This window comes from Hyperolius riggenbachi, chromosome 2 (assembly GCF_040937935.1).
Source record: "Hyperolius riggenbachi isolate aHypRig1 chromosome 2, aHypRig1.pri, whole genome shotgun sequence".
Classification (NCBI taxonomy): Eukaryota; Metazoa; Chordata; class Amphibia; order Anura; family Hyperoliidae; genus Hyperolius; species Hyperolius riggenbachi.
The window spans coordinates 264267093-264292248 of NC_090647.1; the positions used below are offsets into that span (position 1 = coordinate 264267093).

Consider the following 25156-nt stretch of genomic DNA (forward strand, 5'->3'; position numbering starts at 1 on the left):
TCACTATCAAAAACTGCCACATAATGTTACTTCATTATAACTTTAGAAAAGCCACAACCACTTCTAAATAAACCTTAAAGATAATGATATTGATCACAAATGAGATAGCAGGACATACTTCAGAAATAAGCCAACACAGAGACAGACCTAAAGAATTAATGTGCCCATGGCGTAGTTGTTAGCTCTCTTGCCTTGCAGCACTGCATCCCTGGTTCAATTCCCAGCCAGAGTACTATCTGAATGGAGTTTGTATGTTCTCCCCATGTCTGTGAGGGTTTCCTCCAGGCACTCCAGTTTCCTCCCACATCTCAAAAACATACATATAAGTCAAATGGCTTCCCCCTAAAAAAAAATTGTCCCTAGACTATGATACAAAGATTAGATTGTGAGCCCCTCTGAGGAACAGTTAAGTGACAAGACAAAATACTTTGTACAGGGCTGCAGAAGATATTGGCGCTATATAAATACTAAATTATTAATAATCTCTAAGGCCTGGAACCCACTAGAAGCCCTTTTCTAAGCGCTCGTTATTTCAAAAACCTCTTGCTAATGTAATGTAGTGTGTGTGATTCCACTTGAGGGATGTGATTTCCCCCAAAAAAACATAGCTTTACTTCAGCTAAAGCTTTTCAAATCACAAGTGCTTAGGAAAGTACTGCTAGTGGGTCACAGGCCTAAAGGTAGCCACAGGTACTGAGACCACAGACAGGGGTATGGAGCAGCCTGTGCAATACATGGTTACAAAATATGAGGCCACACCTTCTAGCCACTAAAATTGCACTATATAGCAGATATGTGATATACACTCTGCATTTACCTTTGAATGAGGTGTCAGATAGCTACCATATGTGCAAGACTGCTAATACATTCAATTGCACTGGGATGGGAAGTAGGTCCCAGAGGCCTTACAGGGCCATAAGTGGCATTGAAATGAACAATTACAATATGCACAGTTTATAAGCATGCTTACCCTTTAATCATTTTGTGCAAACTGCCGGGAATAAGGGTATGCCAAAAGTACCCATACTAACTTTTTTTCTTTTTTGGGGGGGTGGAGAGACTCAGTTCCCACCCTTTGCACTTTCTTGTTATATCATCTGAATAATTCTGAGCAGGTCTGATGCTGGACTACATACAACTTAATTTCCAAAATAGTGCTGGAGCTTTGTAACATCTAAGTAAACAAGAATGTGGTGATTTGCAAGTCAGAGTCTTAACTTGTATTTGTGGATGCAGCAGTAAACTGTGTTCACAGACAATGGTTTGCAGAAGTCTTCCTGACATCATACTGTGATATCCACAACAGAATACTGGCCTCAATTCACTAAGCTTATCTCCTGTCTTTAATAACTCTTCTAGAGTTGTTACCATGGTGATAAGGCATGTAGTATTCAGGAAACATTTTACCTCAGGCAAGCCTAAAGTTAACTCTTCTGTCTTTAAATTAACTCTCCAATCCTTAAAATAACTCCAGGAGTTAAAGACAGGATGTTAATTAACTGCGTGTGAAAATAACTACAGAGGAGGTAAATTAACTACAGAGGAGGTAAATTAACTACAGAGGAGGTAAATTAACTACAGAGGAGGTAACTTAAGAAATGAAGAGGTAAGATAACTCTCTCACGTGTGGAGGTAAGTTTTCTCTTGCTTTATTATCTCTAGCATGATCTTAGTGAATTGAGGTCACTGTCTGTTTTAGCTTTCAGTCTTGTTCATTGTATACAGGGTTTCCTCCAATTTCTCTGAATCCTTTAATGATATTATGTCCTGCAAAGGATACAATCCCCAAATGATTTGCAATTTTATGTTTAAGAACTGTATTCTTTCACTAAATCACTACTCTCTATCTTCACTTCACAGAGATTCAGCATTTCTGGGATGCTTATTTTATACCCAATCATATTGCTGACTTGTTGCCAAATAATATAATTAGTTCTGAGCTGTTCCATGGGGAGCCTTTTTTGTTTTTTGCATTACACAACTTTTAGTTTTCTGTTGCTCCTATCTCAACTTTTTGAAACATACTGTATAGGGTTAATCAAATGCAAAATCAGCAAATACTTTTCATGAAACAAGAAGTCTCTTTTAAAACATTTGGGCCCATATGCAAGTCACTTTTTCTCCTGAGTTTTCTCTTAAGTGGTATTTTCACATCTTGTCATAAAATGCCTTTTAGGCCACCAGCAAGCAAGAAAATACTCAAAATAATTTTTATAGTACTTTTTCATCAACGTTTGGGTACTTTTTCAATTGTAATAAGCAGAAAATTTAGTTTAAAGCGGAATATAACCCAGCATTTTAACTTTGCTCTAAAACATTTACAGCATATTATTGCAACCAGCATTTTTTTTTTACTAGACCAGCATTGGAAGGGTTACACACAGAGCTTTAAAGTTCCATGGAGGGAAATGAAGACGTGTCCGAAGTTTAGATAGATACATTTAAGTAAACACAATGTAACAAGTGGTGAATGTTACACACTCTCTGACTGAGCAGGAGCTGGAGGACAGCCAGAGAGTGTGTAACAATCCTCACTTGTTACATTGTGTTTATTTAAATGTATCTAACTAAACTTCGGATGAGTCTGCATTTCTCTCCCCAGAACTTTAAAGCTCTGTGCTTCCAATGCTGGTCTAGTAAAAAAAAATAAAAAAATATGCTGGTTGCATATAATATGCTGTAAATAATGTTTTAGAGCAAAGTTGAAATGCTGGGTTATATTCTGCTTTAAAGAGAAGATGCAAATTATCTCCTAGGAGAAAACTCAGGTGAAAAAGTGAATTGCATATGGGCCTTGATGTATTGTCTTTGTACTGTTTTCAATTTGATAATGATTTTCAAATCATAACATTTTGATTTACATTTTTCACCGATACCCGCTTTTTGAAAATGGGGTTGTATCAGCTGTAGGTAACATAAAGCTGTCCCAGTGTGTACGGGTGCCTGGGCCATAGCAGAGAGAGTTTAATCACCTGTGCCACTGCCTCTTGCCCAAAGCTCTGCACGCCACTCTCCATCTTCCTGACACTTTCACAAGTACATGCTAGGACAGTTTTACATTACACAGTAATCTGTGAGCAGTGGACCACCAACGCAGCTCAGCCTGATGTGACGTTACTGGATCGTGCTGCACCTTATTTATAATATACTAGCAGACCCAAGCCCGTTTAAAAACAGGCTCTAGGTCTGTGTTTCGCCGCCCCGCTGCATGTTACTGCGCACGCGTGCACCTGCTGCGTGAACGCGCACCGGCCGCGCACGCGTGCACCCGTGTGCGCAAGCGCACACCCGGCCGCCTACTCACAAGCCCGCCCCGCTCCCTGGCCCTGTCCTCCTGTCTCTAGGAGGCTGGCTAAAAGCACAGACCCAACTACACAGGGACAGCGTGACGCAGGGAGATTATTATAGAGGTTAAGGAAAACATAAGACAGCTAATTTCAGCAGAGAGCTGCACCAAGGATTTGGGCGTTGCAATGAGAATTACGGCTATAGAGGTGCTCAGTGACTAAATTTGCGCGCCTGCGATTAAGAGGGAATTTAGCCGCCAGCAATAGCCTGTGCCCGAAATACATTGTGTGTCCCCCCAGTTGTGACGACTATACAGGAGAATAGCATTAATGCCACCCTGGACTTTCAGCAGGGGTAGCATGAGCCGTCTTTCGGCTTCACCTTGCGTTGAAATTTGGCTGCGGCCATTTTACATGTATGCAAAAAAACACCACTGACACAAACAAGCAATTACGAGAGATGGCTGGAGGAACTTGCAAAGACTCCCTAACACTGCAGGGTGGCCAACTCAAGCGCTTTGAGCCCAACAGGAGAAAAACGCTATACAAATGTTAATAATAATAATAATAATAATAAGTCAAAAGGAAATACATTTGGATTGGACTAGTTCCAAACTACATACAATCTGCATGCAAGCTGGAATTATTTGCATCTCATCGACTAGCTCTAGCTTGCTTATACATCTCACTTGCCATGAGAATTTACTGGAAATGTATTACACCTGCTAACCTTTGGTGTAAATAAATGTCTTGTAACAAATATGGTATTTATCACCATATTACATCCAATTCACTAAGCAGTTTAGACTAGTCTACTGATGGTTTGGTCACTTGCATCAAAATGGAATTCACCATTACCAAATGCTTTACACCGTTTTTTAGACCTGGTCTAAAACATTTGGTAATTAGGTCAGTAAGCAGGGGAAATGATCAAAAGATGCAATTCACAAACTAGTAGCTATGACTGACATCCTTCTTCTTTGATGAGCTCTCCTCTGCATACAAACAAATTCCATCCTCACATCTAAAAGACCTCACAAAATTACTTTAAGGTAGCCATACACTGGTCGATTTGCCATCAGATTCGACCAGCAGATAGATCCCTCTCTGATCGAACCTTTACCGCAAACAGATTGTGAATCGATTTCAGCCTGAAACCGTTCACAATCTGTGGTGGTGCTGCTGCCGCTCCCCCCCCCCCCCCCCCCCCCGCATACATTACCTGCTCTGTCGGCGAGACTCCCCAGGTCTCCACTGTCTTCTCCGCTCTGGTCGGGACTCCGGGTCCGGCATGCTTCACTTCACAGCGCCCTCTACTGTTTAAACATCCTGCCGGGACAGGAAGACGTGAAGCATGTCGGACCTGGAGACCAGACCAGAGTGGAGAAGACAGTGGAGACCTGGGGGAGTCGCGCCAGCGGAGCAGGTAATGTATTGCTGCTATATTGTGTCAGTCGTCGGGCACTCGAACGCCGCTAGAGACGCGCTCCCTACCCGCGGGCGATCGACGGTAATTTCCCACACGGAGCGATCGATCTATTTCGGGACGAAATAGATCGAAATTTAGCGTGTAGCGTGAACGATGTGACAGCAGATTCGATCCCAGTGATCGAATCTGCTGTCGATCGGCGGGGAATCGGCCTAGTGTATGGCCAGCTTTACTGACAGAAATCAGCTGGTCTAATCTCTGTCAGAAAAAGTGGGCGTGGTTACTCCTTGTTTGCCTTTGTGAATTGTGTAATTACTGAATGTGAGACCAGGTCTAAAAGATTACACCAAACCATCAGTAGACTAGTCTAAACTGCTTAGTGAATTGAGGCTATTGAAGAAAAGTGAAACAGTACAGGTCTGATGCATACTTAAATTCCTATTACAACAAAGATGCCCATCAATATAAAAATACCATGTGATATACAAACAGGGAAGTATATAAAGTTTGCGGTAAAGCTCCGGTACGTGCTAGAAACACCAACTTTTTAGGAGTATGTTAAAGAGGAACTTCAGCCTAAACGAACATACTGTCACTAAGTTACATTAGTTATGTTAATTAAAATAGATAGGTAATATAATCTCTTACCCACCCTGTTTAACCACTTAAAGGAGTAACTGTCAGGCTGCAAAAGCTAATTTAAACCTCTATTCACCTGTGTTAAACAGTTTAGAAGGAAGCCAAAAAGGCAATACTGAAGTTAAAAATCTCTCCTACTTTTGATGTGTGCAAGGCTGTTAGACCCAAGCTCTTAAGAGGCCGAGAGGCCGCATACCATACTGCAAAGCATTCTGGGGCTGCTCCTTCCCACCTTGGGTCCTCACCTCTGCTGCTAGTGAGAAGTTACAGGCTCATGTTCCCACAGTGTGTAATGCAGACCAGCTCACAGCACTGAAAAATCACAGGGCAGAGTATACTGCATGAGTCCGCTATTGTTCCTAGCCACATGGCTAATTAGTATTCACTGCACAGTAGTGTCTTTTTTCTGAGTGGAATCATCAGAAAGCAGGGAGGACATGACGACACATTTGGCTTCATAAGAGACAGACAAACATGGAACCTGCCATGAGCTGTCAGGAGCATCATTCTCTGCAAATACTATATAAAAATTCTGTGAAATCCAAACGTGGACAGTGAAATGCATATGTAATGTAAGTACAGCCAATCTTTAGCTACTGATATATGTGTTTTTTTTTCTCTGAGACCTTATACCTAACAGGTCCTCTAACGACCAAGGTCAGCCGATCAGCGGAACTAGGTGTTAAGTGGTTTTACATGGAAATGGCCTTTCCATGTCAGTTCATGGAGGGCGTATCCGTGAACTGCCTGCGAGCCTCCGATCGCGGCTCGCAGGCAAAATGTAAACACGCGGGGGAAGAAATCCCCGCTGTTTACATCATATGGCGCTGCTACGCAGCAGCGCCGTAAAGGAGATCGGTGATCCCCAACCTCTGATTGGCCGGGGTGGCCGGCATCTGAGAGGCTGAAGCCTATCAAAGGAGGCGCAGGACGCAACGCCGTCCTTTGCTGCCCAGGGGAAGGACGAAAAACGCTGCGAAGGGGGGCTTTGAGGAGCCCCCCCGCTAGGCCAAAATAGCCGGTGGCGATCAGACCCCCCCAGCAGGACATTCCCCTAGAACAGGCAAATGTTTGATTTCATGAGGGCAGCCATCTTTTTGGTTGAAAGGAGGTGACAGGAAGCATGAGACACAGTTCCAACTGTCCTGTTAGCTGATCACCCCTCCTAGTTGCTAGGCAACGCAAACAACAACCTTGGAAATCCCATCATGCTTTGCACAGCATCAGGGGAAAAAAAGCCTGAGCAGTTGTCTTTGATGGGTGGAGCTTAGCTAAAAATGCAACTAAAAATGATGCTTTGGTAAGAAAAACAAAGTTCTGATGCTGTGAAACTGTTAAAGAAACACCAAGCCTTTTCAGTGCTGCTGAGTAGAATTTTAGTCCGGGGGTTAACTTTGAGGACAGTGGGGACAAGAGGAAAAATAAAATGTTGATCAGGGTGCTGTGGGTGCTCCAGGGTGCCAGAGCGGGAGGGCGCTATAGGTGCGGTGGGCAGTGAGGAGAGCGGGAGCCGCGCAGGAAGGTGGACGGAGGACTTGGAGCCAAAAACATATTTAAATTAGGCACCAAGGCTCACCATTTGTCTTAACAAACCAATGGGAATCTGGAGGGTGCATTTCTCATGTTTTCCTTCTGTCCCTTGCAAGAGTTCGGGTCCACTTTAAAGAGAACCTATCAAGACATTTGTTATACGTTACTGCTGGAGGTACTAGTTCTAGGACTGGGCACAAGCGATTTAGCAGGTTTAAAAAAAATAAAATAAAACAAACTGCTGTTGGGGCTTGAGGGCAGATGTGGAAAAGGAAAACACTATAGCAATAAACACATTGCTTTATACCAAACTATCGTATTATTTCTTTATGACATATTCAACTTGTTCATTGCTATATTTAATAACATTATCGAGTCATGTAGTATGAAGTACCCATTACACGTAGCTTTGCAGCCTTCTTCAAATTCTTCATGTCGCAGAACCTGCAAAGAATATGATAGTAATTAGCTATGTACTAAAACAAGAGTGGAGTATTGTACCAGAACAATGAATCACCTTTAAATGTCCATTATATATACGCTGAGCGTCCTACATGTTGTCAGAATACAGGAATTTACTTTCTGTACACAGGGTAGGGAAAATACAGCCAGGACAATTGTTCTGTGAGATCTTGACAGAAAAAATCTAGGGTGTGTACAGCTGACCCATGACGTCATTTAACAATCCGCCACTCTGAATAATCAAATGAGTGCACTGTTCTTTAGTTACAGGCACTGTCCACCATATCTCTCTATTGATCAGCACATCCTGCTTTTGGCTATTGCCAAACATTGTGTCTCTACAGTGCTTATTCCCCAGATTGTCGCTCTAACAATATATCAACAGTTGTTACGGGTGACCATTATTGCGCATATATACAAGGTTTTATGCTGGGAACACGTTTCGTTTTTGCAGGAAGAATCGTTCCGATAGATGCCTTTGATCGATAAATTCCGTCATGTCTGATTCTCTGCTCAATTGTTTTCCACTCGATTTCTCACAGAAGTGAATGAAAAAAAAGATAAGAAAAACGAGCGGAAGATAAGAGAATCAAGCAGAGAATCAATTGCGGAGAATCGACCGCAAAAAAAAAAACAAAAAACGTATCGTGTGTTCTCAGCATAATGCTGGGGATACACGGTACGTTTCTGTACCGTGTATCAACTAGCTGATCCAGCCAGCTGATAATATTCAGCTAGCCCGATCATGCCGCTTGACCCGTGCCCGCTCGATTCCCGCCGGCGGACAATGGCAGGGAATCGAGCGGTGATAAGGAAGCGCCGGCAGGGACAAGCGGCAATCGATCCGCACGCACGCGCGGGGATGCGCTGGCTCGATTCCGCGCATAAAACGAGCCGTGTATGAACGGCATAAGGCATGCAAAACCTAAGCAGGACCCTCTGGGTGGAAAGTGAACACACTGAATAAACAAATATCAACAGTACATGATAGAGATTCCTTTTTACAAGAAAAGAAAGTTTTCCCCACATCATTGTGCCTTATCTTAGCAAATCAAATTACTCAAACACTCCCCTTCATATGTTCTATGGACAGACACATGAAATAGTGAGAAGTATTAGCTCAATGCTGAAACTGGCTGTCAGCACTTATCAGGCTAATGACTCAATTTGGGTGTGGATGCCACACAGCAATTACCAGTACATTGGCTTCTATGAAATATAAAATAATAACATTTAGCGTAGGCAATTGCAGAAAAGCAGCTGCTGTGCAACTACAAATTTTACCAAGCCACATCCGTCTGTCACATAGAAGATCTGATCAGTTTATACAGTGCTGCCCATAATTATTCATACCCCTGGCAAATTTTGACTCTACATTATTTTTCTTCAACCAGCAGTAATTTTTTAAAGAGAACCCGAGGTGGGATTTAATGATGATGTTAGTGGGGCACAGAGGCTGGTTGTGCCCACTATCACCAGCCTCTGTTGCCCTATGGTGTGCCCCCAGGACCCCCCTGCGCTCTGCTATCCCCAGAGCCGTGCTAGCGACACACAGCGTGTCGCCAACAGGCTGTTTACCTGTGACTGTCTGTCAGCGGCGCTCCCCCGCCTCCTCTGTATTGGCGCTACCCGCAGGCATCCCTTCCCTCCAATCAGTGGGAGGGAAGGGACGCGGGCGGATAGCGCCGATACAGAGGAGGCGGGGGAGCGGCGCTGACAGACAGGTCACAGGTAAACACCCTAGCACGGCGCTGGGAATAGCAGAGCGCAGGGGGGTCCTGGAGGCACACCATAGGGCAACAGAGGCTGGTGTTAGTGTGCACAACCAGCCTCTGTGCCCCACTAACATCATTAAATCCTACCTCGGGTTCTCTTTAATGGGAAATGACATAGGTGTCTCCCAAAAGATAATAAGACCATGTTCAAGAAGCATTATTGTGGGAAAAATATAAACATTTCTCAGCTTTTATTTGCATTTAAGCAAAAAGTGTCCAGTCCAAAATGTTTCATACCATTTTCAATAATCAATAGAAAAGCATTTATTGGCTATTACAAAAATCAAATGCTTCCTATAATAGCAGGCCAGCCTTTTGCATGTCTCCACAGGTATTTTTGCCCATTCATCTTTAGCAATGAGCTCCAAATCTTTCAGGTTGGAGGGTCTTCTTGCCATCATACAGATTCTTAGCTCCCTCCAAATTGGTTTCAAGTCAGGACCACCACTTTTTCTGTGTGTTTTGGGTCATTGTCATGCTGAAATGTCCACTAGTGCCCAAGGCCAAGTTTCTATGCAGACTGCCTGATGTTTTAGCTGAGAATTCTCATGTATTGCTCTTTTTTCATGGTGCCGTTTACTGTGATTAGGTTCCCTGATCCATTGGCTGAAAAACACCCCCAAAGCATTAGGTTCCCACCACAATGTTTGACAGTGGGGATGATGTTCTTTTGGTTGAAGGCTTCTCTATTTTATGCTAAATGAAGGAAACATCATTGTGACCAAACAATTACATTTTTGTTTCATCTGACCATAACGCAGAAGACCAGAAGTCATCTTTGTCCAGATAAGCATTTGCAAAGGCCAAGCAAGCTTTTGTGTGCCTTATCTGGAGAAATTGCTTCCTCCTTGTTCTGCATCCGTGGAACCAAGCAGTGCGCAGTGTCCTTTGGATTGTCCGCCTTGAGACATTGCCACCAGCAGAGCCCAGATTCAGCAGGATGGCCTTGGTGCTGATCCTTGAATTCTTTTTCACACCTCTCACTATCCTCCTGGCCAGCACAGGTGTCACTTTAGGCTTCCGATCACGTCCTCAGATTTTCCAGTGCGGAACAGCTTTAATTTTTTAATAATACTTTGCCCATGTGCCATTGAAACTTGAAAACATTTAGAAATGGCCTTGTAGCCCTTTCCTGACTTGTGAGCAGCCAAAATGCACAGCCGCAGGTCCTCACTGAGCTCCTTTGTCTTAGCCATGACTATCCACAAACCAACTGCAGAGAGCTGCCGGTTTTCACCTGTTCAGTTGATTAAGCCAGCTGTTCCCAATTAATCAGGGTAATTAGGATGCTTTAGAACAGCTTGGACTATTTGGAATGGTATAGAACGGTGGATTTTCCTACAGACTGTGACAGTTTGTGAAGGGTGTGAATAATTTTGGACTGGACACTTTTTGTTCACATGTAATTAAAGGCTGAGAAATGTTTTTTTCCCCACAAGTAAAAACATGCAAAAGAGAGAGCGCTCTGAGTGACAAATAAATAAGAGCATCCACCCTGCCAAGGACAGGTCTCACCTGTTCAGAAATGGCTGCTCGTAGGACACAGCCTCTGATAGCGTTTGTCCCTTTAGGGGCCAGGGACCAGGCTCACGATCCAGCTCCAGGCGGGGAATCCGGAGGGCCACCAGGGAGTCACGGTCTCAGTTTGGACACTTCCAGGGAGGCAGTAGGCAGGCCAAATGTTAGATCCTGGCGCACGCTCACCTTGCGAGAGCAAACGGGAGTGAGCGGCGTCTATGCAATGTCAGTAGCGTACTGAGTAGTATTGTGCGGCTAGCAGATATAACTGCTGACTTGCCGCAAATAAAATAGAGAGTGGTGGGGTAGTAAGGTATAAAAGGGGGGCTTATTTATTAGTAAAAACAACGCGTTTCTCAGAGAAAACGTTCTCTGTTTTATCAGGCTAATATAAAACAAGATGGCGGCATCTCTTTTTATAGGAAATGCTAAACATTGGTTCTTTGGGATTGGCCAATCCACATTACATGGGCAGTACTATGCAAAATAGTGTGAGGTCATAAAGGTGGTGCTAATGATGTAACTTCCACTAGGTGGAGTATGTAAATGAGAAGGAGGAGTTAGAAAACTGCTCCTTTATCACAATACTATAAAGATCACTGAATAAAACAATTGAAAGTTGTATATATAGCAGTAAGGTTTTTTAGAAAGGATCTTCTTAATTTAAATTACTCGATCTTAAGAGGAAAGTAATATTGAAATTTCCCAATAATCAGTCACCATAATGGGGTACCATTAATGGTTCCCTAGGGTATATATAGATAAAGAAAGGGAAGTGATATAATGTGAATTCGCTCACAATTTCACATGGTTACAAACAAAACATGCATCATGCACACAGATCCACATATATATGTATATGTAGCATGTGGGTTTGCCTACCAATGGCTGTACCCCACAGCCACACATACCTGTTGTTCACAATCAAATCTTCCATTATATACTTTGTAAATTTCAATATTACTTTCCTCTTAAGATCGAGTAATTTAAATTAAGAAGATCCTTTCTAAAAAACCTTACTGCTATATATACAACTTTCAATTGTTTTATTCAGTGATCTTTATAGTATTGTGATAAAGGAGCAGTTTTCTAACTCCTCCTTCTCATTTACATACTCCACCTAGTGGAAGTTACATCATTAGCACCACCTTTATGACCTCACACTATTTTGCATAGTACTGCCCATGTAATGTGGATTGGCCAATCCCAAAGAACCAATGTTTAGCATTTCCTATAAAAAGAGATGCCGCCATCTTGTTTTATATTAGCCTGATAAAACAGAGAACGTTTTCTCTGAGAAACGCGTTGTTTTTACTAATAAATAAGCCCCCCTTTTATACCTTACTACCCCACCACTCTCTATTTTATTTGCGGCAAGTCAGCAGTTATATCTGCTAGCCGCACAATACTACTCAGTACGCTACTGACATCGCATAGACGCCGCTCACTCCCGTTTGCTCTCGCAAGGTGAGCGTGCGCCAGGATCTAACATTTGGCCTGCCTACTGCCTCCCTGGAAGTGTCCAAACTGAGACCGTGACTCCCTGGTGGCCCTCCGGATTCCCCACCTGGAGCTGGATCGTGAGCCTGGTCCCTGGCCCCTAAAGGGACAAACGCTATCAGAGGCTGTGTCCTACGAGCAGCCATTTCTGAACAGGTGAGACCTGTCCTTGGCAGGGTGGATGCTCTTATTTATTTGTCACTCAGAGCGCTCTCTCTTTTGCATGTTTTTACTTTCTCTAGTGGATACTGAGAGCTGCCTAAGGAGGATTGCCAAATCGCACCAACAGGGAACTGTCTACATTCCCGATTTGCATTTTTCCCCACAAGAATGCCTTTTGTGCATCGTCTTAGTTGAAAAAGCTTTGTGAATCATGCCCATTGTATGCTTGTACCTGGATCTGTTAAAAGCACAACAATTTAGAATGAAACTAATACTGGAGTGCAAAAGTACTCGAGTCCATCCTGATGCCCTTTATTTTCTTATTCATATCCCCTAAAGGGACCCAGTACCCTTCATACAAAAAAGTAGGTTTGTAATTGAGTGGGTTGTTGGTGAGGGCGACTGGCATTACGTACCTGGGGAGCGACTCCCTAGCCTCCTTGTCAAATGTTCTAATCTGTTTGTCATGAATGAGAAAACCTCCTTGTAAGACCCTTCTTATGTTATAATTAGAAGACAACGGTAGCAAGAGGGTTATGGAGGCTGTCATATTTATTTCCTTTTAAGCAATACCAGTTGCCTGGCTATCTTGCTAATCCTCTGCCTTTTAGCCATAGACCCTGAACAAGAATGCAGCAGACCAGGAGTTTCTGACATAATGGTCAGATCTGACAAGATTAGCTGCATGCTTGTTTCTGATGTTTTTCAGATACTACTGCAGCCAAATAGATCAGCAGGGCTGCCAGGCAACTGGCATGTTTTAAAAGAAAATAAATATGACAGCCTCCATATTATTCTCACAACAGTTTTCTTTTAAGGCATCTGAATGAAATGTATTTCTATTGTGCAAAAAAAGTCTCTGTACCTCCGTTTGATGTTCAATGTATATAAGCTATGCGTTCTAACATTTTGTAGGCATACAGGAACAGAGTCTAAAGTTGTTTTATTCGCTGAAAGCTTACTCTTTTTCTCTTAAGTTAGGCAATAAATGGTATCATCTTGATTCAAAACTTCTACGTTTTTACAGGAAAGCAGAGTATGAAAAGAGTTATTGTTACGGTATCTGCAAACTGGAGCTGGCCAGTTGAGTCATATGTAACCGAATCAGGCAACAATCTCATGACCATAGATTCTCTCCAAAGATCACAGACTGATCATTATAAAGAAAGAACTGTCTAACCACTTTTATTCCTTCCTAGTGAGGTTGCACTGGAGTTTCTCACCCCCATCCCATCCTTATTGATAAAATAAGTAAAGAGCTAGTTACACATACACAGTTACTGCTCTCAGCAGAGATTGTACCTGGATACCTTGGACAGCAGATTCAAGTTAAATGCTGTAGAGATGCATTGCTTAGCAATGTGCCTGCTGCTACAGAGGGGGAAAAGAGGCAACATGCGGGGTACGACGGAGCAGTAGCCGCATGAAGCTGGCCCCCTACAATCAGCAAAATAAAAATGATTTTATACTACGGTGATCCAATTTTGCCTGATAGAAAACGTCCTGCAGGCTGCATCTCTTCTGCACTTTTCCATGTATTTTTAGCAGCCAGAGATAAATAAATAAAAAACAAAAAAAACACAAAATCGCCAAAAGAAAAAAAAACAACAACCCCCCCCCCCCCAAAAAAAAAACACAAAACATGTTCAGTATAAAAGAACCCTGAGGCTATGCTATACACTATGCCAAAATGGGCCTTTTCTACAACAGGCTCCGTTCATACATCTGTTTGCGATGGATCCGGTGCCTATTTCGTCAGCAGACCGGTGCTCCAACTACACTGGCATGTCCAATTGCAGCGAACAGAGCGCATTCTTTTGCAATGCATGATAAATCCCAGACTCTGGATGGTTGTCGGATATGTTATAATGGAATGCTATGTATGACATGTCCAATGAAACTGACCCACCGGAAACTCTAGGAGCAGTAGTTCCATGCCATAGATGTTCTTTTGTGTTGTTTATACTGGTTGAACTCGATGGACGTATGTCTTTTTTCAACCAAAATAACTATGTAACTATGTTGTGGATCTGCTGACAATGTGCACAACACATGTGGGAAGAGAGCCTGACCAATTGTCATTTAGCTGTAGACTCATGCAGGGGAATGAGAGGTACAGACTAACCAGCAAGCTCATGGTGACCCAGAACTCATTGGAGTGCGTAAGGGACTACAATGGTCCTAAAAGCCCCCTTACTAAGATGTTAAGAAAAACAAAAAGTTTGCTTTCTTAAAACAGAAAGAATTTGCGATAATTCAGGTTGGAGTGAGCTTGAGATTTCTCCCAGAGCATCAATGAGGAAGGACTCTGCCCTCAGCTTCCCCTGAGCCCCTTATGGTGCAGTGTCCTCACCTTCATGCCCAGCACATCTCTGTAGAAGCGAGCTGTCTGGCCCCGGTCACCAACTTTCAGGACATAGTGTAGAGCTCTCCTGCTTCCCATCCCTGCTGCTGTCACTACTAGTCTGCTACAGTCCTCCCGTCTCAGCTGTGTCGGCGCTTCCTAGTGACATCACCTCTTATCACCGGGGCGACGACTGGCTGGGACGCCAGAGTACTGTCATGTGACTGTGTGTGCCCTCTCCCCTCCAGTGATGCCTCTCTACAGTGGCGTACCTAGGGCATTTGGCACCCGGTGCTGGGTATTGAAAGACCACCCCCCCTAAAAAAAAAATGGGCGTGGCTCTCTATAACCTATACATAATGTATATATAGAATGCATTGTATACGTGCAATCCTAAATGACCCATTAGCTGGCGTGACACTATTTACACGTATGCTCCAACTTCCCCACTATACGGAAATACAATCCGCCAACCACAGCATGCGAATACAGCGCATACGTCACTAGATGCGACAGGTCAGGAGGTGAGGGAAATGGCGGCGCTCATGAGAAGCGTGCTGAGCTGTAGCCGGCTGGTGGGAGCCCGGGTGTCGGTGAACGTGCAGGTGACCCGGCATGTACGGGCGCTGCGGAGGCGGCCTGTCCGGGTTATCCCGCCAGAGAGCGAGAGGAGGGAACAGAAAGAGGAGAGTCGGCCACAGGCTCGGTCAGCCCACCCTCTGCAAGAGACACAAATCCAGCAGAAGGCAGCTGATCACATCCCCCGCAAACAGGAACTCAAAATTGACAAGGCTAAAGCTGGGGATAAGAGGCTCAGGTAAACCGGTCACTTCCATGCTTCACCCTTCTCCAACATGCTTTACCCTTCTCTAACATGTGTAGCTCAGTGATGACCCTCATCCAAAAGCAGGAAGAGCTCACCAATCAGCTGCTGTACAGAATGCACCTGAACCTGATCTTTACCATTGTTTAGCTTTTAATAAATATTAGTATGTTAGTATTATATGTAATATATATAAAGGTGAAATGTATTGAACAAACCTCACAAGATCTTAATTGCTGTGTCTACTTGGAGAGCTTCTCCTGGTCTCCCACTTTCTAGGTTTGGAAGTGAATCTGGGTAGGATAGTAGACTGCTTTCCCAGGAAAAGGTTAAAGATAAAATGGGGCCCAAGGCAAGGGAAGCAACTTCCATTCTTTTGGCAGCACAGAAGTATGGGACTTAGCCAGCCAGGTACTTTCAGTATATTTAGGTTTCTTTCAGAGGGGCAGCAGACAGGCAGTAAATTCAACTGCTCTCCTGCATCAGCCAGGGCTAGACAAGTGTATTACCTTAGTCACATCTGAGCCCAGCCGTCCTCTGCCCACAGGTACCACTACCAGGTGTCAGCACTTGACAAGCGTGGTGTTACAACCACTGCAATTCATCTGCATTTAAATTGCACCCTAATTGCACTGGGGAGTGAAAAGCGTGCAGTTCAGACGTCCGTCTGAAAGAGGCCTTATTGTAAGAAATAACTATGTGCAATAGCAAAATACTTACAGTATTTAAAATGTGCATTCAAAGAGGCTGAACTAGGGCATTGAGTTACCTAATGTATACACAATATAATTCCTTCATAGTAAACTCCAGTGGACCTGGCCAAGTAGTTTAGTATATCAGAAGTTTACTGTGACAGAATTGGTAATACATTGTATGGTACTTATCCGTTAGCTGGGCGCATCCGGCAGGTGGCGACAAAACTCCACCAGAGTTACATCTTTCCCGACTATCCATAGCGGCCTGGAGGGGGAATAGTAATTAGCGCCACCTGCCGGATGCGCCCGGCTAACGGATAAGTACCCATTGTATATTCATACAAGCGCATGGTTGAGGACTGAATTTACTATAACGTAGTTCTACTATAATTGCATATATTGGTATATATTGCATTTATAATGCATTTAATTATTTAGATTTTTTTTTTTTTATTAACCTCCTCAGCGGTAATCCCGAGTCAGGCTCAGGATTGAAATCCGCAGGTAAAAGCGGTAATCCCGTGCCTGAGTGAGTTATATGCAGGAGCTGCTGCATATCTCTATGTGGCATGTTTTATTTTTTTTCCTTGGTTTTTAGGGTCTAAAAACTTGTGAAAAAAATTCACGGCTTTTAGACCCTAAATCTGGAAATAATCATAATGCTAGGGAGGTTAATTTGATCTACCGTTTATCCTCGAGTATAAGCCGAGTTTTTGAGACAAAAAAAGTGGCCCAAAAGTGGAGGTCTCGGCTTATACTCGGATCACCAATTAACCTAGTGTCCCCCAGCACATTAGAGGTGTGTGTGTGTGTGTGTGTGTGTGTGTGTGTGTGTGTGTGTGTGTGTGTGTGTGTGTGTGTGTGTGTGTGTGTGTGTGTGTGTGTGTGTGTGTGTGTGTGTGTGTGTGTGTGTGTGTGTGTGTGTGTGTGTGTGTGTGTGTGTGTGTGTGTGTGTGTGTGTGTGTGTGTGTGTGTGTGTGTGTGTAGGTGTGTGTGTGTGTAGGTGTGTGTGTGTGTAGGTGTGTGTGTGTGTAGGTGTGTGTGTGTGTAGGTGTGTGTGGGTGTGTGTGTGTGTGTGTGTGTGTGTGTGTAGGTGTGGTCTTCCCCTGCTGAAGCAGTATTCTTGCCAGTGTGAGTAACCTGTAGGTATATGTACAGCAGGAGCGCAGTGCTGACAATGTCCCCCCTCAGCTGTGTGGTACCTGCCGCCGGAGCAGTATTCCCGACAGCGTCCACCTGCCTGTGTGATTAAGTGTACCGTGGGCATATGCAATGCAGGAGCGCAGTACCGACAATGTTCATCCTCACCCGGCACATTAGGGAGCAGTGTGTGTGGTATGCTGTATTTATGCACGTGGGACACTCAGGCAGGCGAGCACTGTCAAAATTACTGCTCCGGTGGAAAAGACTGCTCTGGCGGGGGAAGGGGGGACCACACACAGTTCCCTAATGTGCCGGGAGAGGGGAGACTTTGGCTATCATTCATAAAGGTGCAGTCGGTAGTGCGGGAAAACACCGTTCTTCTCCGCAAGCGGTGCTTATGACTTCAGGGTGGTCATTCATAAAAAAAGTAGCCTGTTGCGATACAAATGCGGAGGTTTTCTGGAGGAAGCTGGCGGTAGCGTGGCGGAAGACATGCGGAAACATAAAAGCTGCCCGATTCCCTCCGTGCGCTGCTCTGTCTGATGCTGCTTGGGAGGTCCGTCCCATTCATTTAAAAGTAATCCGCCCGCCTATCGCTACTGTCGAGCAAGCGGTATTTTCCTTCCGCATACTGCTTGCTCTAATCTTTATGAATGGACGTGTTTGTTACTTTTTCTAGATAAATCTAGAAAAACTCCGCACAAGGCGGAAATGTATTGCTCTGCTCGGTAGTGTAATTTTTTCATGCGGAAAGAGCCTTTATGAATGCTGACTTTGCCGAGTGTTCGGTAAAGTCAGCTGTTCTATGCATTTCCGCATGCGGAAATGCTTTATGAATGATAGCCATTGTCGGTACTGTGCTCCTGCTGTGCAAATGCCCGCGGGACACATACACAGGCAGTCACTGTCAGGAACACTGCTTCGGGTGGGGGGAGACCACACACAGCTCTCTATTGTGCCAGGTGAGGGATCAGCACTGCACTCCTGTCTATCTACTATCCTGTAGTAGGTGCTTGGCTTATACTCGGGACACTCATATTTTTTTTGCCTTTTTTTAAGTAAAAGTGTGTGTGTGTGTGTGTGTGTGGGGGGGGGGGTCGGCTTATACTCAAGTATATACGGTAATCTCTTTCATGTTTAACATAACTAAATTACACTGTTCGCTAATGGACAGTGTCATCTCACCTTGCTGGTCACATTGTAAAATATATTGTATGTTTCATAAGAGCTGCCATTTTGCTGATTTAAAGGATATCCAATAAATCTATTTTACTTACCTGGGGCTTTTTCCAGCCCCTAGAAGTCAAGTGTGTCCCTTGCCACAGCTACGGTCTTCTCCCAGGTCCCTGTGGCAGCCTGTGAAGGAACACCGACTCCCAATCAATTGGTCGGCGCCTTCTGTGCGGGTGTGCACACACCCACCCACTACATCAAGAGCGTACTGGGCCTGCTCAGTAGTGGTGCCGATCCATTTGGGGGGTCCTTTACAGGCTGCCACTGGGGACCTGGGAGAAAACCGGAGCTGCGGGGAGGAACACATGACTTTTAAGGGCTGGAAGAAGCCCCAGGTAAGTAAAAATAAATGTATTGTGTCGTCTCAATATCCTTTAACGTTAACAGTACCTTATTCATTCTCTTCCTAACACTTAATAATGAATTTCTTCCTCCCATATAACTGTTTACACAAACGGGTGGGACAAATAAATGAACAGCTAGTTAAAGAGAACCCGAGGCGGGGTTCTAACAACGAAATCCCCATACAGAGGCTGGGTCTGCCTATAGAGCCCAGCCCCTGTTGCTATTCAGATTCCCCCTAACCCCCCCCCCCTCCCCTGCGCTCTGCGAGACCCCATAAATCACAGCCGCTCTGACACGCTGTGTGTCGGCAGCGTGGCTGTGATTTATGGGGTCTCGCAGAGCGCAGGGGGGGCTTAGGGGGAATCTGAATAGCAACAGAGGCTGGGCTCTATAGGCAGACCCAGCCTCTGTATGGGGATTTCGTTGTTAGAACCCCGCCTCGGGTTCTCTTTAAAGGGAACCTTAAAGTGGATCCGAGATAAACTTTTACTCATTGCATAATTGTGTTCCTTTCATATAGTTTATAGGGCATTCCTCAAGCCAAATACTTTTCTTGTTTTGTTTTAATACTCTATCTATAAACTAAACAAGCTCGCCTACAGCTTTTCAGAGAGCCTTGGCACTGTAGCAAGGACTTATGGAAGATCAGTCTGGGCAGGAGGAGGAGGAGGTTACCAGCCAGAGATTTCAGAGGCAGAGGGGGGAGGGTGTAATTTTCCACAAGCTGAGTGCTGAAGATGCTATCAGCTTGCCTCAGGTAAAGGAGGACACTCAAATTCCAGCTGCAAATGGAGGAAGCACTCAGAGGAAGTGAGTGCAGGCTCTCTACATATGCAGGGGCAGTACAAGCTGACACTTGCATGCTGCTCTTTTTGGAATGTGAGAGGAAACCAGAATGCCTGGAGGAAACCCACACAGACACAGGGAGAACATACAAACTCCTTGCAGATGTTGACCTGACTGGTGATTTGAACCAGGGACCCAGTGCTGCAAGGTGAGACTGCTAACTACTACACTACCTTGGCAGCCCTGTGTTCTTTATTTGGGCAGTTCATCACTATAAGAGTCTACAGTATTTATAAGGGACTGAATGCCAGAGTCTGTCTTGTTCCTCACTGAAGAGTAATACTAGATACAATTTTGGGGATCTCACTTAGCTGTGTTGCACTAAAGTACAAGGCGGGAGTAGGGAGACGGGTTAAATTTGTAGCTTTTTTTTTTCTGTTCAGGTATGCCCAGTCCTCTGTGCCTGCTGATTAATAATAAATTATTAAGACTAATGGTGTTCCCTTCTGCAACAGTAATATGGGTAAAATGGGTAGAAACAGACAGAGAAGGGTCACCAATTACAACTTTCAGCTACCTTTTTCCTGCCCTCTTTCAATACTCTCTCGTCTCTCACCTTTCCAGGCCTGTAGCAGGACCTCCGTGCTGGTGCCCACCTCCTGCAGGTACACCACCCCTGCACAACCGTAGTACTAGCACAAATGGAGACGGCACACAAATGACTTCAGTATTGCACTGTATTAGCAAGCATGCAGAGGCACACACGACATGTTTCGGGCGGAGCCCTTCCTCAGGTGTGCCTTTTTCCTGCCCTCGGCTTATACTCTGGTCAATAATTATTTCCTGTTTTATGAGGTAAAAGTTGGGGGTCGGCTCATACACGAGTATACACAGTATATTTTCCTGTCAAAGGAGAATATAAAATGTTTATTTAAAAATTATAAAAAAAAAAAAAACACAAATTTCAGCGTTTAGGCTTACAATGTTTTTTGTACCTTTTATATAGCAAAGTTGTTACAATAGCCAAGTCTAAGAATTTTCGGGATCGCCATGGCCTGGTATTACTGGAAGGACGGAGGCTGCTTGTGGATGCAATGGAGGCCGGTGCCGTTCTACAGACGATGTTCTTTAGTAGAGTTGATCAGTTAAAAGACTTACCATCTGATAAACTTCAAAATGCAGAGCTCATCAAAGTGAAATTTGAAGACATTAAATTGTGGTCTGACGTCGTCACCCCACAAGGAATCATGGGTAAGAAGACTGTGTACAGTCAGGTACATGATGTTGTGTTTGTATGCTACTCTTCAGGACAAGCATGCATACTTGACACTTGCTGGGAGATTGAACTCAATACAGTGAAATGCATTGTTGTCACCTCCACATTTGGTTGACCATATAAACAGGTCAAACTTCCAGGCAGGTGCGTGTAAGAAAAAAAAAAGGTTGCTGGCTGTACATGACAGCAATTTTTAATGTTAAGATGATGACATGTAAGTGCTCAGAATGATAGGAGCAGTCCCTACAGCCTAGTCCAGACTGGGACTCTTTTCAGGAGCGTTTCAGCGCTTTGCTGATCGCGGCACTGTAACAATGTATCCCTATGGGACCATTCTCTTTTCAGCATTTGTGATTTGTATATACCGCAAATGTACTGCATGCAGCATTTCGGGCACGATTGCGTTGTGGTTCTTGCTCCCCACAAACAAAAATTTGTACGGGAAAATGACAATTGCTAGACTGCGTTTTGTAATCCAAATGTGAAGCACCTGCAAATCTGTCTGCCATCTTGGATAGCAGAGACCTCTACAGATAGACTAGAGGTGGATCGGCCGATGTAAAGAAAGTGATTAATGGCCAGTCGGGGTTCATTTACATCTGATGGCCCATGCCCCCACCATTGTTTCCCCAACAGGAGATAGTGCTATTTTTAATGGGTAGACTTGCAAGTGACTTTTAAGATGGGTGAAGCCTATTGTACATTTACCTTACTAATATAATTTACTAAACAATATTGGCAATATCCTGCTTTTTTCTGTGGTTTACTATGGTAGTTCAGAGACCTCCATATTGTAGCTGTAATACTTTCGGCTCCTCTCCAGGCATTGGTGCACTTCCAGGTGCGCCTGCACTGCTGCTATTGCCTTATGACCATAGCCAGTGGTGTGTGCCCACATGTGTGATGCTGCATTACATTTAGCATACACATGCACAGCACACGGGCATGCAAGCCAAAGAATCACTCACTTGCCTGTAAAAAAAAAACCTCTCCAAGAAGTCAGCATCATGGAATATGTTTGCACTTTATAAATCAGTACTAATATTACTCAGTGCAGATGGCTTTGTCAGCTTTTTTTGGTTCCACCTGACCCTACCTGGTGTTATCCACTTACTTTGGGCCTGTCTGACCTGTGTTTCCTTTATACAGCTTGGCTTGTTTGACCACCCTCAACTTGATCTCATTTAACTATAGCTTGTGACCTCAATGCTGCCTGATATCTTCTTGCCCTGACATACGCTAGTTACATACCTCTGCAATTTAACTGCTTACCTTGACTTTAGTTTGTGACCTTGTCTACACCTCTCCGCTGCCTGCCCCGCAATCTGCAAAAGGGGGCAACAGCCTGAGTACAGTTGGTCCCTGCTGCTAAGACGATTAGGTGCACTTTTGGTGGGCATTTAAATGTTATGCCCAGGTCTCTTATTTGTTCATGGTGTGGGCCAACATGACCATTTAGTGTTAAATTCAATGTCTGTATTTGCTGCTGATCATTTATTTTGGTTAGGGAATGCTTGACCGCAAAAACAGCTTATTTTTATGTAGTGGTGGTGGTTCCCGAATGTATTTCATTGGAGCCATGTACAGTAGCTGTTTGATTAGTATTTGTCAATGTTAATCTACATGTAATTTTCCTTTAGGAATTTTTAAAAGACCGGATCATGTAAAGATGAAGTATCCTGAGAGCCAGCTGAAGAACACATTGCCCTTGTCTCTTATTTGTGATAATATCCGTGATCCTGGCAATCTGGGGACTATCCTGAGAAGTGCAGCAGGTGCTGGATGCAACAAGGTCTTGCTTACAAAAGGTAATGCAGATAATGTAGACATGTATATACTGAATTCAGTATCAATCAGTGGAATAATAGCAATGAGATGCAAATAATAATTCTGAGTTCATACAGGAGATGTAGTGGCTGGATAGTGTACTGGTGAGGGCACCGCCTTTGACATGGGAGACCAGGGTTTGAATCCTGGCTAGGGTCTGTACCTATTCAGTAAGGAGTTCAAGGCAAGACTCCCTAACACTGCAGGGTGGTCTCTTGAGCGCGTCCCAGTGGCTGCAGCTCTTGAGCTCTTCGAGTCCGACAGGAGAAAAGCGCTATTCAAATGTTTGGATTATTATTAGGAGTATGCAAATTTTGTATGCACAGCTTGAACATGAATCCATCGAATCCTGCCAAGGTGCAATTCGGCTGGCCCTGCTTCCCTTGCTGTCGTTCTGCACTTCTCTGTTCAGCAGCTGTGCCAAGCTGAAACCTGGCCGGCAGTTGCAATTTTTACAAACTGCGCAAGCACAAAAAGCACCCAGCTACAGTAGCACGATGGGGGGGGGGGGGGGGGGGGTGTCATGCATGCAGCTTTCAGAGAAGCACAGCTGCGGTAGGGATTGGAGTGGAATGATGGTGATGGACCAGAACCTCAACAGGGGGCTAGAAGAAGGCCTGGGTAAATTTAACTGGGCACAATTTTTGTTCCCTTTATGCTTGGTACACACAATACAATTTCCCATGGGATTGACGATCGAATCGATAATTTCCAACAAGTCCAATCTGATTGATTTTTAGATAACTTCTATACAAAACTGGTCATAAAAACAATTGGAAATTATTTGTAAACAATTGGAAAAAATTTCAAACAGTATTGATTCAACTGTAAAAAAAAAAGGGGGGGGGGGGGGGGTTAAATTCCAATCCCCACTGACAACCAATACACTAGTGGCTTCATTTAGCACACATTACACAGGTGGCAACAGGGCTTTTAATTATAACACAAATCATGTTATAGTGCAATATATTTTATAGCAAGTACATTTTTTCTGGACTAGGGTTGGCTTTTTCCTTATTCCATTTTTGCACATTGCACTTTTACATAGTATATATTCCCTTTTTTTTTTTTTATTGACTGAGAGGCTGATTGATGGATTACCTTGTTTGCTAATTTTAATGGCTATGCTATAATCTTTGTAGATGTTTTTCATATTTTGTTGCTGCATTTCTAAATAAAACATTTTCCAAATACCTTATATGTATCATGCATTCTTTTTCTGGGCAAAGGCTTTGATTGGTTAGTTTTGCATTGTTGTAGATACTTGTCCAGATGGATTTTACTTTTTTGCTCCACTCTGTGTTGGCATTTTGATAACCCCACGATTTGCTTGGTAAAGATGTTCCTTCTGTTTTTCCCTCCAGGCTGTGTTGATGCATGGGAGCCTAAAGTAATCCGAGCTGGCATGGGTGCTCACTTTCGCCTACCAATAATCACCAGTTTGGAATGGGACATTCTTTTCAATTACCTATCTGAGGATACCAAGGTGTTTGTAGCTGACCACGCCTTGCTAGAGACTTCAAAGGAGAAAGTCATTAAGCAGGATTGGATGTCTTCTAAAAAAGTCAGTTATGTTGAAGGAGAGGATTATTATTCTTCCAGTGATGACGAGGTGGACGAACTTCTGGATCTTCCCAATGTTCCTATTCAAAACTATCATGAACAGTGGGCTAAGGGTCCGAGTGCACTTGTGATTGGAGGAGAGACTAAAGGCCTGAGTTTAGAGTCACTGTTACTGACTGGAAAATCTGGTGGAAGGAGGCTGTATATTCCAGTTGTACCGGGGGTAGAAAGCTTAAACTCTGCTATGGCTGCAAGCATTCTTTTGTTTGAAGGAAAAAGACAGCTAGAATTGAGAAACTCTTAGTTGTGTATATCCTTTTTGCATTGTTTACATGTATAGTCTGTACTGTTATATATCAGTAATTGAAAGTAGACTTGCACATTAAACACCCATCTTGTATTTGTTTATAAAAGCAAATGCATTCATTTTGCTAAGAATCTTAAAGACCACCTCCAGACAAAAAAAAAGTCTGAATAGCAATACATATATGTAGTCTAGGCACCGTGTAGTTAGATGAACATATAAAGTTTACATCTGGTACGGGATAGAACAGACACTTGCATGTATATCTGTAGCAGCACTTCCTTATTTATCTTAATGCTTAACCACTTCACAGCTCCAGTACAGTATATCTACTCCCCTGCATACTTCATCTAACCGCCCAGGGGAGTAAATATACGTACTCCCGCTGCCACCACTGCTGTAAGCGCTCCCGCTTATTTGTGCGCTCGTTCATGTTGCCATCTGCCCGCCAGGAGATCAATGAATGGGAAAGCAATTCCTAATCATTGATCTAAGTCCCCATAGCAATTATCGGC

The 25156-nt window shown here is 43.8% G+C and overlaps 2 protein-coding genes across 5 annotated transcripts in view; one reads left to right on the forward strand and one right to left on the reverse strand.

Annotated features, from left to right (window-relative positions):
• GLOD4 (glyoxalase domain containing 4) overlaps nucleotides 1–15045 on the reverse strand; it is a 72714-nt gene extending 57669 nt beyond the window's left edge. The window contains exons 1-2 of one of the 2 annotated variants that reach the window (XM_068268608.1): nucleotides 14656–15045; nucleotides 7280–7329 (exon numbers count right to left, since the gene is read on the reverse strand). In XM_068268608.1, coding sequence (XP_068124709.1) covers nucleotides 7280–7329; nucleotides 14656–14745 — 140 coding nt within the window. In that variant the 5' untranslated portion in view covers nucleotides 14746–15045. The remainder of the gene's footprint in view (nucleotides 1–7279; nucleotides 7330–14655) is intronic. The other variant, XM_068268607.1, reaches the window with a different exon arrangement.
• Nucleotides 14854–24724, forward strand: MRM3 (mitochondrial rRNA methyltransferase 3). 3 transcript variants are annotated; one of them, XM_068268606.1, is made up of 4 exons: nucleotides 14854–14872; nucleotides 20678–20922; nucleotides 22588–22755; nucleotides 24139–24724. In XM_068268606.1, the coding sequence occupies exons 2-4, from the start codon at nucleotides 20766–20768 to the stop codon at nucleotides 24639–24641; spliced, it is 828 nt and encodes a 275-aa protein (XP_068124707.1). In that variant the 5' UTR covers nucleotides 14854–14872; nucleotides 20678–20765; the 3' UTR covers nucleotides 24642–24724. The 3 variants fall into 3 exon arrangements, with proteins under 3 accessions (XP_068124707.1, XP_068124705.1, XP_068124706.1); XM_068268604.1 differs by lacking the exon at nucleotides 14854–14872 and adding an exon at nucleotides 14906–15463; XM_068268605.1 differs by lacking the exon at nucleotides 14854–14872 and adding an exon at nucleotides 20410–20465.
• Nucleotides 24725–25156: the final 432 nt, after the last annotated feature.

Coding starts and splice junctions, on each gene's coding strand:
- MRM3 (XM_068268604.1), top strand. CDS start 15,180: ATGGCGGCGCTCATGAGAAGCGTGCTGAGCTGTAGCCGGCTGGTGGGA. Junction 20,923..22,587: donor CACCCCACAAGGAATCATGG/GTAAGAAGACTG, acceptor ATTTTCCTTTAG/GAATTTTTAAAAGACCGGAT. Junction 22,756..24,138: donor CAAGGTCTTGCTTACAAAAG/GTAATGCAGATA, acceptor TTTTCCCTCCAG/GCTGTGTTGATGCATGGGAG.